Consider the following 19018-nt stretch of genomic DNA (forward strand, 5'->3'; position numbering starts at 1 on the left):
GCGACGAGGACGATTTACTGCTGGCGAGTACGGAGTTTTTAATAATGAATTCTTTAATTTCAAAGAAAAAGAAGAAAAAACGGCCTAGGCGTTGGTGGGCAACAACACCATTTAAAAATAGGAGTTTGTATAGTGGCAGTCACTTACTAGAGGAACTTCAAAATGAAGATGGTGGACAAAAGGCAGACTAACGACTAAAAACAAAAATCGCGACAAATCCTGTCCAGACCACATCAAATTTCCCTCGAAATTTCCCTTTGATGTACCGCCCACCGAGCGAACGCAATCGAACTCCAACAGCGTCGTTGGAAACGGTTGGAAACCGTTGGCTTGCGCGGTACACACCAATCCCAACACCTCCAAATCTGTAACCACATGCTTGCGTTGGAAACTCGGTCTGTACGCGCCTATACGCTATTTTGATCATAATGTAGAATAACTTTCAATAAAAAATTAATTTTATTATTTTTCCAGATTTCTATAAACAAATTTTAGATTATCGAAACGTTATTGGTAGGTACTTTCAAAGCAAGTAAAAAATATCATGAAGAATAAATTTTTTTCATAAATCAATATTTTAAAAAACATTCCCTCTTGTATACCCCATCGCTTTACACACTATATACAGTCATCTTTTTAATTAAAAGGTCTGTGCCTTAATAGCACATGTGTATCTTACAATGCTCCAGTAACTACACGCGTTTTGATGTATTAAATATGTGATTGGTTTTTACTCATAAATCGGTTATTTTTAAGCTACGAAGTGCTTTAAAAAACCATTTTGTAGGTTTTTTAAAAGCTATAAGAATATTCAAATTTATTATTTTAAACCCTTATTTTTGAAAGGATTGTAGTTGAAAGGGCTCGAATGAGTCACTAATGACGAGTGTATGCAAACTTTGAACAGCCATATCTTAACCCATTTTTGTTTTACAGAAAAACAAAAAAAAGAAAAATGTTCACAAAAGCAAAAGCTACGTTTTTTTATTCTTGTAAATTTTTTGTATCACTAATACTTTTGAAGTTATTTTGAAAAAAAGGCAATTTTTCAAAATTTCAAAATTTTTTTTACTTCAAAACTACATTTCTTCAAAAATAAGCACTTTGCACCGGTCAAACTTACAGATGATATAAACAATACATAAATAAAGTAAACTGTAAAGCGGTAACGCTTAATTACAATTGGGGTGCTAATTAGGGGGTGATTTCCTCGATTTTTTTACCAAAAAAAAAGGACCAACTTTATTTTGAGCGCAACTCACTTAGTTTTGATGCTAGAAACTTTTCTTAAAAACAAAAAGAAAGGTTTTTTAAACACTTTAAAAAAGTATTCATAAGTTTACCCCGAAAAGTGCTTCATTTTTTGGTTATTTCACGTTCAAGTACTCAATTTGGAATTTGACGAATGAGAACCTACTTTTCATGAGCTACAACTTTGCTTCTACTGGGTCTACAGACTTCGTATTATAGACCATTTTGTTTCTTTTTTTATAAGCTATACTAAGAAGCTATGCTAAGAATACTTTTTTTCGATACAATACTTACTTTTAGAGTTATTTGCGAAAAACCGTCTGAAAACGTGGTTTTTTTGTTGAAAAATGAACATTTTCATCCGCAAATAACTCGAATACTATTGACTTAGTGAAAAAACTCTATAGAACAAAAGTTGCTTAGAATTACTCAATTTTTTCCTTATTTTGTACGTATCTTCCCCCCCCCCCCCGGGCTCAAGTTCATCTTTGAAGTAGAGGGTAGGAGGAACCTAAATCCAAATTATCAAGGAAATCCGTTGGGGCGCGAAAAATTACACGCCAAAACGGTCATTTACTGGCCTATCTACAATATTATTTCTGTTACTATTTAAAAAAATGGGTCCAAGAATCACCCCCTTAAATATTATCATGTTTTTAAGGAACACCCTGTATATACTGTTTGATAGTACATAGTAGCTATTGTGTCGTAGTCAAGTGGTTTCTTGTGGACATCAATGATGTAACTTTCTGTTGAATCATATTGTAAGATTTTACGGTTCCGTTCTTACGTTCTTACGGCTACGAAACTATAAATTCGGCTTTAGAGCAAAATTGTACACAATTACCGCCGGCATGTTTCTAAAATATTTTTTATCACCAGGGGGATGCTGTATTCCAGTGGTGTATCAAACTTGCATTTTTTAGCATTCGAAATCTGTGAATTTTTTTAATGAAACACCCCATATTTTAATTAATTTAAGTACTTATTTTTTTATATAACATGTTATTATACCTTTAACGGTTTCGCTGTTATAACTTGTTTTCGTCAAAATTTGACAATTTTTCGGAATATTTTGTGGGAGAAATTAAATCGCCCAGGCGGCTAATTTTTGGACTGAGGTACAGGTTAAGACCTCTTCCACAATCACCTAATTTTTTAGGTATTTTATCGAAAAAATAAAATTTTTGATTGACCTGATGATTGAAATGTCATATTTTTTTAAAATTTTAAATGGCACCCCTCTAAACAAATTATACCTTTGGGTATCCAAAACTACAAATTATCCACTGATAAAAACAAAACCACAGATTCCATAAGAAGATTTCAAAGAAAAAACAAGCCGAAACGTCATTTTGCAAAAAATCCTTATTTTCCGAGCCCAAGTCTGCCATAATGAAACAAAAGATGTGATAAACCGCAAGAGAAGAAAAAAAAATTCACAATTTTATGTAGATTAGGGTTCCCTTTCAAAGTTTCTCGTAGCTCTACAAACAACAAAGTTATGGTAAAGAAAACCGAAAAATGTCATTTTCAAAAATGTGCTGGAGTTCATTTATTTTCAATGATATCTGGGACTCGCTCGGCATTGCCATGAACTCTGTATTTTATGATCGAAACCGTGCAACAGGCCCCAGAAGCTGTCTCTACGGGAGAATCCGAGCTATGCCGAACTCGCCTTCGGCTCTTTTGCCAATTGGTATGTGAATGCGGACCATTTTCGATGTGAAACCGACGAGCTCAAGGTATGCATTGGTATAAACTCTGCGTTTTGTGACCGGACCGGACGGATTTATGTCGATCTCGCCTTGTGTTCGCTCGTCCTTGATATGAACTCTGTTTTTGGTACTAGAACCGTATAACGCTTGAAAATTTCGGGCGAGGGGTTGGTTTATACCGATCTCGCCTTCAGCTCGCTCGCCATTGGGATGAACCCTATCAGATGTCCATTAACCTAGCAGAGCAAGGTCAACAGAACACAATCAAACATATTGAATAATTAGGTGCTAATTAAGTGCCCTATTCCCGAATTAAATGCTCCTTTTTTTTTAAATTATTACATGTTCTTCCAGGTTCATATGAACTCAGCAGAGCACTACCTTAAAAACCCAAGAAAATGAAACGTGAGCTAACTATAATTCGGTGCTAATTAAGTGTCATTCCCGAATTAAATGCTCCTTATTTTTAAATTATGAACCTGGCAGAACATGTAATAATTAAAAGGAGTATTTAATTCGGGAATAGGGCACTTCATTAGCACCTAATTATAGTTAGTTCACTTTTCATTTCAACTAACTATAATTAGCTGCTAATTAAGTGCCCTATTTACGAATTAAATGCTCCTTTTTTTAAATTATGAGATGTTCTGCCAGGTTCATATGAACTCAGCAGAGTACTACCTTAAAAACCCACGAAAATGAAAAGTGAACCAACTATAATTAGGTGCAAATTTAGTGTCTTATTCCTGAATTAAATGCTCCTCTTTTTTAAATTATTACATGTAATAATTAAAAAAAAAAGGAGTATTTAATTCGGGAATAGGGCATTTCATTAGCACTTAATTAGCACCTAATTATAGTTAGTTCAGTTTTCATTTTCTTGGTTTTTTGAGGTAGTGCTCTGATGAGTTCATATGCACCTGGCAGAACATGTAATAATTTTTTTAAAGGAGCATTTAATTCGGGAATAAGGCACTTAATGAGCACCTAATTAGCACCTAATTATGCAAAATGTTTGATTGTGTTCTGCTGACCTTGCTCTGCTAGGTTCATGGACATCCCTATCAGTGCCGGCTGGTCCTAAAGGGTTTAGGGGCACGTGCCCCCCTGATCGCCAAGATAAATGGAGGAAATAAATTAGTATGTCAGTCGGTGAATTATTTTTATTTAACACACATTTACATTTTATAACGGATGATATCAAACTTTCCTTCCGTCTTTTCGCATGCAGATTATACGTACTGTAACGCTACCTTCCAGGGCACAGTCTGTCGGTGCCCAAAATACGAGTAGAATTTTCTTCATTTGCTTGACTTTGGTTATCTCCATATACATGATTTAGCGTCGATTTGGGGTACCGAAATATCCAAAACGAATTGTTAGATTGGTGGGTTGTTCATTATTCGCGATATACTTGTTAATGGACATTATCAAAAGGGCGTTTCCACATGCATTGATATTATTATGTATTCATTGTTACGCACATCAATGTGATTTGATTATTAAACGAGCGGCACAGTGCAATCAAAATGTAAAAATTTCATTGCACATTTGCAGGCATTTTCAAGTTTTTTTTTTTGCTTTTTGCCAAAACGAACGACAATTTGTTGATAAAATAGTTCAACTTAGATTAGGTATCGCGTTCCCTACACTCTTGACACGACCACAGATATACACGTACATACAACAGATTGCTAACCTTATGCATTTTATGGGTAACACATTTAGGTATAACGTCCCTAGATTACTAAGAGAAATAAATTAACAATAAATAGTACCTCAGATAAATACTCATCATCATAGGTCAATGAAAACATCTTTTTTCCGACAGAGGTAGCTAATAATCTTACTTAGCAATTGATGCTTCCTCTATCGTTGAACTATACCGAGAGCTTATTAAAAATAAATAATAATAATAATTTTTATTATTATTATTATGGTCGGTGTTTCTTGTGAGAACTCAGGTCTAGCCTGGTTAACTAATCGCACGGATTAAAATCAAGTAACGATTAGTGTCTGTGTCTGTGTCTGGTGAAGTTATGTAGGGTCCTTCTTTACAAAAAAAAAAAGAAGAATTCCACCAAATTAAAGAAATGGAAACCACAGGGGTTATCGGTTCAGTTGCTGCGCAGGCAGGTTCTAATCTTCCACCGACTCTCTGAGTACAATTAGAATTAACATAATCTAGTAATGCTTATAACTGAGTAATATATAGTGAAAAGCAAAATATGAAGTAGTAATAAATGCACATATGAGCAACTAGATGAGAAAGAGATGAAATGAGACTGAGTAATATACAAAGTAAAGCGGACAAGGAGACGAGAGACATGTTAAACAAGATAAATATGAATGACAATCTACAACGTACGTAGGTACAGCGTCATCAGCTAACATTTGACGCAATTTAATTTTGAAATGAATAACTAAATAACTTTTTATCTGCCATTTTAATTAATACATAAAACTGAAAAGAATTGCTCATTTAACTCTATAAGAATAACAAAGTGACCTATACAATCGCACTCGATCTGGAACACTCTGTATGTTTGATAAAAAGTTCCAACCACTATAGCTGTATGAATTTTGCACGAATTCTGGTTATAGCGGATTTGACAAACCGTTCGTTATTTTAAATTTGATATCCTCTCCTCTCGTTTTCCATTTTTTTTTAATATTCGCTAAATTAGATATAATAAATGACCATGCAACTACATCAAACGGTTTTTGAATTACTTGAGTAATTGTGAATAGACGAAACAGGCACAGTATTTCCAGAATTTTCTTGAATAAGAGATACAAAATTCCTCGAGATTCCGTTTCGAACTCCCTTTAGAGGTGAGACATTTTGGGTTAGGAAATTTGTATGGCGTATGGTTAAATGTGTTATGCTGAGCCTACATACTTATAAACATTTTGGTAATATGGTAATTCCCCGACATGAAAACCAATACTTGGCTATTGCTCTTGCGAAACAGCATTTTATCAAAATATCTATTTATCTAAGCTGTAATTTATGAACATATTTTTTTTCTCTTGTTTGCCAAATGTGAACATGCTTATCTCTTTCTACGCTAACGCGTGAAAAATCGCTCAGCTACTGTAAAAATATTACTGAGAATTATTTACCTACCTTGTACCTACGTGGTTACTACATTTTTGTTTCACTTAAGGACATTCACATAATTTTTTGGCAACATTAGCTTGAATTGCGCATTGTGGTAGGTATGGTTTTTGAACTTGGACGAAGAAGTATCGAGGTCGCTTGAAGATTTGTCAACTATTGCTAATCTTCTGATTAGAACCTTATAACGAGGTTTCTAGTAGGTACTTATTAACAAGTCACTGGGTGACAGTACGAAAAGGACAGGTTGTAAAACTATGACTTGGAAATAACCTTGGAGAGTCACACGAAATTAAAGTTAAACTACACGTGCTTGGAAAGGACGGAAAAAAACGTAAAGTAATACATCTTTTTTTTGAGCTTGACTCACTTTTCTCATGGTCTTAGAGTTGAGCCCGCTGATAGCTTAAAATACTACGTTAGTATGTATAAAATTGGCAATGAATCTCAAAGGATTTCATGTAGAGAAACGGTGCGTCCAGAAAAATATGCAACTACGTAATTTCGTGTTAGGTATATTAATACTTACCAAGCAAATATAAAAATATATGCTTAGTCTAAGCAAGAGTGATACTTGTTATCTTGGTTTCTGTGTTCATATTTCCAGTCCAGGTTACGCCACAACTAGGGAATGCAATCTGTTTTGTTGTTGTCATAGACAAGCACTATTATACCATAATAAGAATAACACAGGTCGGGTCAGAATACATAAATAATAATTCACTCTGAATCGTCTCTCCTCCTCCGTTACCAAAAGCTCCCGTGTCTGTGGTGTCACAACCGGATGACCACACATCTCCCCCTTAAAGATCCAAACATACCTACTGGTGGATGGATTTCCCGTTTGCTTCTGCGAAGAGGTTGGACTTACGAAGCAGGCTCCTGGACCGGAGGTTCTATCATATACACTATGGTTCTATACTAGGACGCTTGGTGTGGAATCCGTAGGCTCACTGTTAGGCTGTTGAGGTGATTCAGGTTCAGCCTTCTCCAAACTGTTCCACGGAAAAGCCAACCCGGACTTCTAACAATATATGACCGAGGGAACTTGTGTTTGCTTTACACCTCTCCCTCTTCTCGACCATCGGAAATCCAGACCTTCTGGCCTATTGACAACTCTGGAAGACTTTTTGCCCTTATATGCGACGTCTACCAAAGCATTTCTTTTCTGATTATTTCTTCGGGTTTTCCTTCTGGAGTACCCTCTCATGGTCTGGTACATATGGAGCCAGAGGAGGCTTTACTCCAATAGGAACGACAACTCTGACTTACCGCCCCATAACTAATTCACTTCTTCTGAAAGTGATTCTTTGCGGTCATTGTCGTAGCTCGGAGGGAATTAAAGGTTCCACGTTGCATCCAGAAAAATGTGCAACTACGTAATTTCGTGATAGGTATATTAGAGTATACAACGAATATACTCTTTGTTAATACTTACCAAGCAAATATAAAAATATATACTTAGTCTAAGTGTGGAAAATCCCGTGAATAATCAAGGGTAGCAAAAAAAAAGCAGGCGGGAAAAATAGGAAGATCGAGAAGTATTGATATTATATTAGCGTAGTAACGTATTGTACGTGTACCTACGTATTTGTTTGTGAATCGTTTAATTCATTGATAAATAAAGCACTATTAAAATATCGTGTTTTACCAATTGTCGATGCTTTTTTTTACTAAGCAAGAGTGATACTTGTTATCACGTTCAGCTCTTGGCTAGTTGGTCTGTGATACAGGACACACAATTCTCAACTAACTCTCCAAGTTGAGTTGATCACCCGGGCCACCAAACAGATTGTTTAGCCAAGGAACGGCACTTGATGCCCTTTGTGAAGTATTTCTGAGATGTCCTTATGTAACGACTGAGGAATAACGAATTAAGGATCCTGCTATCGTTCATTAAATATCCTTCCCGTAGAGTTAGTTACCTATCTTGTTCCTGTGCTGCATCGGTAGACGGAAATGAAGAAAAAAGTATTGCACATACGCCAAAATTTCTTCTGCTAATTCCTGAGAGTCTTCAGTATCTACTGGGCTTCTAGATAAGGTGTAATGTTCGTACCTCGACTTTCCATATATTTATAAAAAACAGTATTATTACATGTTGTCTCGTCGCAGGCTGAACATCTTCTCCTTACGTCTAACTTAATTCTACATTCTCTAACCTACTCGTACTTTACACTCATACTTTCCTAGGACGCAATCATTCTGTCAGCATTCTTAACCAATATAATAGTACAATGATAGTACTCAATTAGGTTGCAATATATACAGTGTGCCTTAACTTATACCTTTCATTTCCCAGGGGGAAAAATTTTTTTCTTTGTTTTAACTGAACAAATACAAAATTTTCTATCCCCTATACTTTGTAATTTTTAACATTAATCTCCCTATCGTACCGATCTTTTCCTTTATTCTTTGATTTAAGCAAATTATTACTTACAGTTACATCAGAATGTGCTTGTTGCAATCGATATTTTAGTTCTATCCCGTAATCGTCGAAATTATACACTGGGTCTAATTGATTTGAAATATTTGAAGGTAAATTACATATTTTTTATTATACCTGAATCACAATCTCCGTTTGAAACACTCAAATGCGTGCGAAAAAGGGCCTTTAAAACACATGTGCTTTAAAGTTGCTAAGTAACGATACTTCAAGTATGACTTTTGAAACTGTCATCTGGATGAAATAAAAAATCCTCTTAGGTCGCTTTCTGTAAATGCAGAACATTTCTTTGGCTTTTGTACCTATCCTTTGGTTGAAGCTTTCACAAACGCGCGTAATTTAGGGTATGCTTCCAAATCTGTTCCACTTTTTAATCGCAGCATTGCTTTAAAGTTTTGAATGAATGCACCAAAATATAGAAGATTTAAATACCTTTGACATTTCCTTCATATATGCCAGCATTATGGATGCATTTAAGACTGTATTCGTAACTTCCTATTCATCCATGGAAAGAACTTTTCATATTCTTTATAATAGGCTTTACTGGAGTTGGATTTCACACCTACCAACGTTTGTTTAGATTTTACAACAATCGATTTAATGGACTGTGTATTATCTTTTTCAACGGAAATCGTTTAATTCACAAAGACGATGATTTTTTAAGCAAACGTCAAGTGACATTTCCATGGCAATCGTGAAATTACGAACACCCAGCCCACTTAATTAGACATGTATTCGAGTATAACGTCAATATGACTTCATTGTATTTCCTATTTTTAAATTATACTGCAGGTATAATAAAAAATACTATAAGATACACGTGTATAATTGGTCTTTAAAGCACTTGCAACGTTAAAGGCACTCCGCTTTGCGTCGTGCCCTTAAACTCGTTGCGCGTGCTTTAAAGACTTGATTATACACTTGTATCTTAATATACTATTTTCAAACACTAATTCATATGGTGTGTATCGTGTCTCGGTGTGGATATTCTGGATATTTTGAAATTTGAATTCTTAAATAATTTCCTAAACTTTTATGAGAATTCTCAAGTGAACCTAAAGTTTGATGATGATAAGCGGTTGAATTTAATTTATTAATTTTTAAAATTTTGCAAATGTTTATGTTTATTGAAGCTAAAAATTATGTTCCTTGATCCGTAATAATTCCTCCTGGAGTACCATATCTTAAAATAAATGGTTCTACAAATGTTCTAGCTACTGTCTCGGCTTCTTTGTTTGGCATTGCATAACATTCTACGAATTTACTAAGATGACATTGTAAAGTTAAAATATATTTATTGGCAGTCTTTGTAAAACGTGTTACGAATTTTATCACGCCCTTCCTTAAACCTGCCCAAAAATAATATTTCTTTATATTATTATACATACGGTTAATACCTGTATGCCCTCCTGTGGGCAATAAATGAAAATCAATTATTTTTCGTGTTTCTAAATCAACTATTTTTTTAACATTTGATATCACTGATATTTTAATACCTAATTCCTTAAATTCATTAGGGTTTTTGAGTACTTCTTGTATTAATGTGGTGGCACCTTTTTGATTCTTTATAATTATTAATTCTGGGATTTCGTATTCCACAGATACATGTTTCAGATCTCTTAACGTTTCACGTGGTGAATGCATTGATCGAGGATTCTGTTTTACATAAATTGTTTGCAAACTTAAATTACCTACATATTACCCTATCGGTGGCGCACTCGTGTGCCATTTTTGTTCTAAAATGTTTTGAAACTCCTGTTCTCCTAGTAATTGTAATTCGAAAGAATCCTGCGTTCGGTTCAACACTTCAACAAGTCCCGGGTGATCAATCCGGTTCTCTTGAATTGTCTCATTGTTAGCAGTTTTGTTCTGAACCCCATTTTTCGCTTGTGCTCGTGTCGTTACATAGACAGTATTAGTTACAACATTATTTATATTTTTAAGTTCGTCTAAAGAAATTTCTATCCGTGACGCATCAGCTACTACATTATCCTGTCCTTTGATATATTTTTAGTGAAATTGTACTCTTCAAGTACTAATTTAAACTTTGTCAATCTACTAGATGGATTCAAAGTTTTAAATTTGTCAGGACTATTTCCCGTTTGATCCAAAGTGAGTTGTACAAATAACTCTTCTATAGTCTTCCCAAATTCGGATATAGATTTTCCTAACTGTTTAGAATTATGTAACTTTAGCGTATCAGCTACTGCCGATTTATGAGTAATGTGTTTTTTCAAATCAGCAATTAAACAGTTAACGTCCTCGTAATTTTGGTTTAAACGAATTTTTGCACTTTGCGTGAACCTTGTTTTTAAAACATATGTAATTAGCAACTCATTATCCCTTGCCTGAAGCATACTCTGATATAATTCTATGGCATCAATTAATTGTTTTGTTGAACTTTCAGAATTATCCATTAATGGAAGGCCACGCTATTTTTAAATCGAATTTTTCAGACATTTTGTCAACTATTAAATTACTATCTGAGCTACTTGAACTTAGATTCCCTAAATCTTACTCGCCGATTACGGTGTCTGTAGTCGATTTGAACCTATCTTCTAAAATAGTGTTACATGCAGGCTATAAACCTACTTATTTCTTTTACGACAGCCTTTGCTGCGTTCACAGTATTTGTTTCGTATAATTACCTACTCTGATTAAATGCCTTTCTTACTAATTCTAGTTCCTAGTTTCCTACGTTTCTCTGTCATGTTTTGTAAATCCGCCCTTCTAGTTCTACTAGCATTTTCCTTAATTAAGTTCCTATTAAAAACTGATTTCTCCTAATAAACATTCAAATTTCGCCAATCCAGAAATTTACATTCTTAGGTATAGAAAATCTAACTGACTTATTATTAAACCTCTATAGGTTAATTATTTAACTTACACTTTATTAACCTAGTTGTCCTATAGTTGTCCTTTTACTTTTCAACGGTTTTTGCTCGTGGCTTCTTTTCCGGATTTTTCTTCTGAACTTGTTCCGCATTTAATAATTCCTTTCGCATCTCTTTCGCTAGCCTTGATTGGTTATACCTACTACGTGGGTACCTACGCCAAAAAAAAAACTGCACTTTTTGATTGGAATATGCCCCTTTCTGTGGTACCTAATTGTTAATACCAAAAGGCAACTTTTGAGATAGGGAGCCACTCGAAAATCAGTGCAGGAAACCAAAATGGTGGCCGTCAAAATGGCGCCATTAGCCGTAATATATTTTTTTGTATCTCTGCTCCTAATAGTCCGATTTTAATTTTCTTTTTTTTGTTTGAAAGCTCTTGTGACGAGAAAACTTTTTTGTTATATAACATTTATCTCTAAAACTTAAGGACTTAGCACAATTTTAAAAAAGTGTTTTACGAATTTGAATCACAAGTACCTAAGCTCAACCCGATTTTTATGTCCACGTCAAATGTTAATATGTAAGGATTTGTATTATTCAGCACAATATTCTGACTCTTAAGGTCTGATGATTAATCGGTGTATACGATTCGAAGTCGATTAGCTAAAGAAATATTAAAATTCAATTAGTTGAAAAACGAGTTTTTTTGTATCAATTTGTATCGACAAATAATTCACTACGTCAAGAAAGTAGTGGTTGCTATTTAAAAACCGTATGCCCCTTTGACCGTGCAGATGTATGCTACTGACCCTTTTCTTTAAAAAATGTTTTGAAGATAAAATTTTCACCCTATAAAAAGCATATCCGGAAACGGTTAGCCTCGCGGTTAGCATTACGAAAAAAAACCGATAAGACCTACAAAAATAATTCTTTTGTTAAGGGATACCCGGGAATACCTATAAAAAATATCAAAATGTATAGGCTGCCCTCGAGAACACCCTATATACCTAAAAATACGTTTTAGGCTTCCCCTCAGGCTTCTCGTACCAACAAACCGTTACCATTAATCTCAACCATTGAGGCTCTACCGCTCTACCGTCCGCTTACAGAAGGTGGATTCCCTGTATAATAAAAATGATTCAACTCAATCACAAACAAGAAGTAAGAGCCTTTTTACAAATAAACAAAATTGACATTCTCTTAATATCTGAAACCCACTTTACCGAACGCACAGCCTTCCATATACCGCAATATTCATTCTATCACTGTATCCACCCTGATGGCACGGCTCATGGCGGTTCAGGAATCCTAATAAAAAATACTGTACCTCATCACGAACTAGTTAACTACCAAATTCATGAGATTCAAGCTACCAACGTCCAGGTTAAGGCTGAAAAGTGGAATTTGAATGTAGCCGCTGTCTACTGTCCACCACGCCACACCATCACATATGACGAATATATAGCGTTCTTTCACACTCTTGGTAATCGTTTTATCTCAGGAGGAGACTGGAACGCAAAGCACACCCACTGGGGCTCCCGGATCGTTACCACTAAGGGTCGCAACCTCCTCAGAGCCATAACTGCTAACAACTATACTCGCCTTTCCAGCGGAGAGCCCACGTACTGGCCGTCGGATACAAGGAAACTCCCAGACCTCCTAGATTTCTACATAACCAGAGGTATACCAACGCAAAACTGTTTAACTACATCGAACTTCGACCTGTCATCCGACCACACCCCTGTTATCCTCAGCATATGCACCACCATCATAAATAAACCTACGCACCCAACGCTGACTACAAAACAGACCGATTGGGCACAATTCGCTGAATACATTACTCAACACATTAATCTTAACATAAGAATCAAAGACTCAGTAGATCTAGACGAAGCTGTACGACTTCACGACTCTGCTGCAAAAAGCTGCGTGGCAATCGACTCCCCGTGTCGAACCCCTAGAGGCCAGTTCCAAAGACATCCCGCTTCACATCCGACAACTAATTAGCGAAAAAAGAAGAGCCAGACGACTATAGCAGAGATCACGCCACTTGGAAGACTTGCACTATTACAGGAGGTTATCTAGACAACTTACTGCAGCACTAAAAGAAACTCAAAACTCCACCTTTGAGGCATACATTCAAAAACTATCCTCTGATGAACATAGCTTATGGAAAGCCACTAAAAAATTTAAAAGGCCCACTCCACCTAAGTCCCCGATAAGAATTCGCGCCGATGAATGGGCCCGCTCTGACCAAGAAAAGGTGGACGCTTTTGCAATCCATCTATCCCACGTATTTCAAGAACCAGAACCACCTCCCGGTGCCGTAAATGACGATATTGAAGCATTCATTGACATCCCATGCCAGTTGTCGCTGCCAATAAAACCAATCAACCTTTCTGAAGTTAAAACAGAAATATCGAAACTAAAACATCATAAAGCCCCGGGATACGATCTAATCACCAGCCAAATCTTAAAAAAGCTACCACACAAAGCTCTTGTCCTCCTAACGACTATCTTCAATCGAATACTAAGCCTCTGCTACTTTCCTACTGCATGGAAATACGCTGAAATCATCATGGTGCACAAACCCGGTAAACCTCCACATGAAACATCTTCATTCAGACCTATTAGCCTGCTGCCTATCCCGTCTAAGCTAATTGAGAAACTAATACTTAAACGAATTCAATCAGACCAAGACCTAACAACCTTACTGCCTGATTATCAGTTTGGTTTTCGAGAAAGTATGTCAACACTCCAAAAAGTCCACCGCATAGTGAATCAGATCTCCAAGAGTTTAGAAGAAAAACTATACTGCAATGGGGTCTTTTTGGATGTCTCTCAAGCATTTGATAAAGTTTGGCACATAGCACAAGCTCAAAAATGTGGTTAGTAGCAACTATTACCTTCTCCTGAAATCTTACCTCACTGATATAGGAACTTCTCTGTTAAACTCAATGGCTCTGTCTCTCCCCACTATCCTATACATTCTGGGGTCCCTCAGGGAAGTGTGCTCGGCCCGCTCCTTTACCTATTATATACTGCCGACTTACCCGTCTTGCATAACGTAACCGTTGCGGCATTTGCGGATAACGTTGCTATTCTCTCCTCTAACCAGTGACCACGATCCGGTTACCTCCTCCGTAAACATGCAATCCCAACTCGACATGCTCAGTGAATGGTATTCCAAATGGCGAATCAAGATTAATCAAGCCAAATCAGTTCAAGTCACTTTTACCCAACGCAGAGAAATCTGTCCGGCCGTATCAATCAACGGTTCTCCCATACCTGTAAACACTGTAGTAAAATACTTAGGACTCCATTTAGACCAACGACTGACGTGGCAGAAACACATCCAAACGAAAAGGAAGCAGTTGGATCACAAAATCAAACAAATGTACTGGCTCATGGGACGTAAATCTAAACATTCTCTCAGAAATAAACTCCTGCTGTACAAAACCATGGTGAAACCCATCTGGTCTTACGGTATCCAGCTTTGGGGCTGTGCCAAACCCACTCGTTTAAAACCAATCCAAAACAAAACACTCCGAGCAATCGTTAACGCTCCATGGTACGTTAGCAACTTCATACTCCATCAAGACCTCCAAATTCCATATGTCACGGACGTAATCACCACTGTCTCTGCCGCTTACCAACAACGAGTTACAGGTAATCCAAACGTCCTCATAGAAATCCTCTACAGGGATGGACCACCCATCAGAAGATTAAACAAAACCTGGCCTGCTGACCTACCCCCCTAACACTAAGTGATAGTGAACTATAAGGTGAATTGTCAGTGGACACTTCCCCTTCCAAGTCAAAGTCATATATCACATTTACTTAATACTCTAAATGAAGTAGATTGTAAATTTGCAATAAAGATAAAAAAAAAAAAACTTACTTATATGAATAGGTATCTAAAACTTGGAAATTGACGAGGCTTTTCCTTTAAATTTTCATAGGTAATGCTTGATTTCGTGCCTGATGAAACAAATATTGCGCATTTTTAAAAAAAAAACATGGCAGATTGAAATTTTCCGAACTTGCAGGGTAGATACAAGGAGTTTTGGGGTTGTATCGATTGAATTTCTAAACGATATGGCCTTTTTTGTCGAAAGGACCGGGATATTGCACAATTAAGAGCTTACTAATTGTGATTCAAATTCGTAAAAAAACACTATTTTAAAATTGTGCTAATTCCTTAAGTTTTAGTGACATGTTATAGGTTATAGCAAAAAAGTTTCCTCGTCACAAGAGCTTTCAATAAAAAAAAAAGAAAATTAAAATCGGACTATTAGGAGCAGAGATACAAAAAAATATATTGCGGCTAATGGCGCCATTTTGACGGCCAACATTTTGATTTGCTGCACGGATTTTCGAGTGGCTCCCTATCTCAAAAATTGCCTTTTGGTATTAACTATTACCACAGAAAGTGGCATATTCCAATCAAAAAGTGCAGTATTTTCCCCATTCTAGCCATGTACCCGACGCACTATTATTCCAATAGCTTACTACAAATATTAAAATTGCAATAAAAAATGCGTTATACCTTGCATTCCGGTTGTAGTGAATCTTCGCGTCGTTGCAGTAGTTTAATTTCTTCCCATTATAGTATCCCACGTCGGCGTGGCAAACTCCTCGTTACCAAATTTGGGTTGGGCAGGTTGTAGGTAGTTTTTCCTGGAGTTTTTCTTATATCCATACCTTGTCGCTATGTAATGTTGCTATGCCAGGACTGGCAGGATCGCCATGTAATGTTCGTACCTCGACTTTCCATGCCTATATACTTATTCAAAACAGTATTGTTACATGTTGTCTCGTCGCAGGTTGAACATTTTCTTCTTGCGTCTAACTTAATTCTACATTTTCTAACCTACTTTACACACACCCTTTCCTAGGACGCAATCATTCTGTCAGCATTCTTACCCAATTTAATAGTACCTACCTACTTAATATTACTTAAATTAGGTTGCAATATATGCAGTGTGAATTGTGATTACCTTAACTTATACGTTACAAATGTACCTGCGATTATCAAATCTTTATCCCAGGAGTATACTTGACCACAAGCATACCTCATCAACCGCATTTTTATGCGCGGTTTTAGACTCTCCAAATCTTTTTCACCTACAATCGCTACTAACGGTTTATGATCAGCCTCTACAGTGGTATAAACTTGCCGGTTATGTAACCAGAAAAATGTTCGCAGCCCCCCATGCAATTGCAATGGCCTGCCTCCTTTTCGCTCTGGGCATATAACGTTTCTCACTCTGACTCAGCGTACGGGATGTGAATTAACACTACTGGTTTGAAGTCCATGTGATGATGAGTGAACTGACAGAGTAAGGTCTCCTTGTTGCTATCATAGAGAGCAAGAACTTAATAGTGTGCGTAACAGATTTCAGTGCTATCGCTTACTCCTCGCCCCAATACCATTCCTTTGTCTTGTAATAATTTGTGTTGTGCGACTGATGACAAGTTAGGCACAAACTTTCCTAAGAAATTAAGCTTTTCAGTTCGATGATATTTGTAGGTACAGGCATCTTAAGAATTGCCTTAGCTTTCGAGGGATCTGGGACTACCTCCTCTTGGGAGATAATATGTCCAAGCATTGTAATGGCGTTCTTCCGAAACTCAAACTTGCTTTTATTTAAAATCCCCCCAGTTTTCCTGAGCCTTTTTAACACAACAACCAAGCGAGAGTCATGTTCCTCAGTGTTTTTCCCAAAAATAACGAAGTCGTTGAAGTGACACCTTCCAATACCTGACTTATCCTTTTCTGAAAAACCTCTGGAGCAGAGGTAGTCGACGGAATTTGAACCTCTCGAATGGAGAAGTGTTCTAAAACCGGTTTCGGGAACGTTAGGGATTTAATTTTTCATGATTAAATGTTTGAAGAGAGAAAGAAAACAATTCCCGTTTGTTGCGTGTAATGTTGGTTGCCTATACCTATTTTAATAATGAATATAATTTTCTTGTAGCAACAATGGAAATGGCTAGCTTGACCGGGAAACTTTAATTTTGAAATGTTAATAAGTGTGAGGACTGTACTATGTAAATTAAAACATTGGTAATAAACAAAATACTTTATTACGATTATCAACAACCACAATTATATAATTAACAATAGCTGCTAATATAGGAAATTGAAGTTTCAGTAACATTCTCTTTAGGGAGGCTGATTGGCCTCCAGTACCACCAATTATACCACACTAAAAACAAACTCTAGTAAACAGAATTTGTATGTTAAATAAACTTACACACAAATGATGGTCTTAATACAACCGAAACGGTTCTACAAACACTTCCACATTCTTTGGATGGTTTAAGTATAATTGTGCGTTCGCCAGATCCTTGTATAACAAACACATAACTACATTCCGTATTAGGAAAACTGTAACCTTCAGCTGCCGGCGCATCAATCATAATAAATCTTTCTACACTTTGCCCGAATCTATCAGACACAATGTACGGTCTTGGAAATAATTTACGTATAATCTGAGATGGTGACATTCTATTAATACGCCAAGAGACATGAGTGATACTGTGCTCATGCAGATCAGACTCGAATAAACCATCAAGGGATTGTACAGTGGAATTATTTGATTTAATAATCCCAGCATCCCTTAGAAGCATTTCCTTGTGTAATCTATACATGTGTTTCAACTGCTTAAAGTTCACATACGGCTGGTTCGTCTACGACAAATTCATTGAGAGCCTCACTTAAACAGTGTCTTTTACTTGCACAATATACGGTATTCCAGATTGATACAAACTATAATTGCTAAAACCAGTTAGGTCAATTACAGAATGCACATCTTCGCAAGGCCAACATTCCATATCTGATACGTAAAAGTACGGATTTTCGACCAGACAGCTCTCATCATACAAATCTGAAGAAAGAAATGATGTAAGACCATAACAGTAACATGGACAACTCACTGGTAAGCGATGGAAACTTTTTTAAAATCGGAACGGCTAGAAAACGAACAACCTTCAAACCGGGATATATCAGTCCTTGTACATTTCGGAGTACAATGCTTGAAGTTGGTTGATGTACATTTAATAGTATGTAAGTAACTAAGGCAATAAATAGGGAGCCGATCGTAATTTTAGCTGCTAAAGTTATTAAGGAGGGACGAGATTTTGTAGGCGAGGATTTGCTTAGTTCGTTAAAGCACTCGTCGAATACTGTTTGTATTTCTAAGTCAGTCAAATTGAGTTCTTTGGCCCGTTTGTTGAGAGCTGCCACACGCGCTTTATATTGAGATAAAGAATCGTTCGTCATATTAAAAATAAATAAATATTATATACTTGTAAAAATTAGGTTAGGTTTAAGACAGGAAGTGGTTACTGAATCGGCAAGGTTGGCAAATGTTGGCTACAGTCCGCTCCATTATCTACAGGATATTTAAATGTACAGGGTGTAGACACCCCCGAATGCACGATTGGGGTGTGGTGACCAGATCTACTTCGCTTCCAATGTAGTCATGTATTCAAAATCGATGACGAGATTTGAGCGGTCGTAACTGAAACCACTTCAGAATTTTTTGAAAACGTTGAAACTATATGAAGAATTGGATCACCGTAGAGGAGTAAAAGCAGACTAGAGAACATTTTCATTACTTATTCAAGGAGACATTAA

The 19018-nt window shown here is 36.4% G+C and overlaps 1 protein-coding gene across 1 annotated transcript; it reads right to left on the reverse strand.

Moving 5' to 3' along the window:
* Positions 1-17444: 17444 nt before the first annotated feature.
* Positions 17445-18739, reverse strand: LOC116168390. The gene is made up of 4 exons (XM_031484194.1): positions 18316-18739; positions 18115-18266; positions 17634-18069; positions 17445-17585 (listed from the first exon to the last, which is right to left on the reverse strand). Exons 1-4 carry the CDS (start codon positions 18659-18661, stop codon positions 17494-17496), a joined length of 1026 nt encoding a protein of 341 aa, XP_031340054.1. The 5' UTR covers positions 18662-18739; the 3' UTR covers positions 17445-17493.
* Between the last annotated feature and the right edge of the window lie 279 nt (positions 18740-19018).

The sequence above is a fragment of the Photinus pyralis genome, unplaced genomic scaffold (assembly GCF_008802855.1).
Source record: "Photinus pyralis isolate 1611_PpyrPB1 unplaced genomic scaffold, Ppyr1.3 Ppyr1.4_LG4, whole genome shotgun sequence".
Taxonomy (NCBI): Eukaryota; Metazoa; Arthropoda; class Insecta; order Coleoptera; family Lampyridae; genus Photinus; species Photinus pyralis.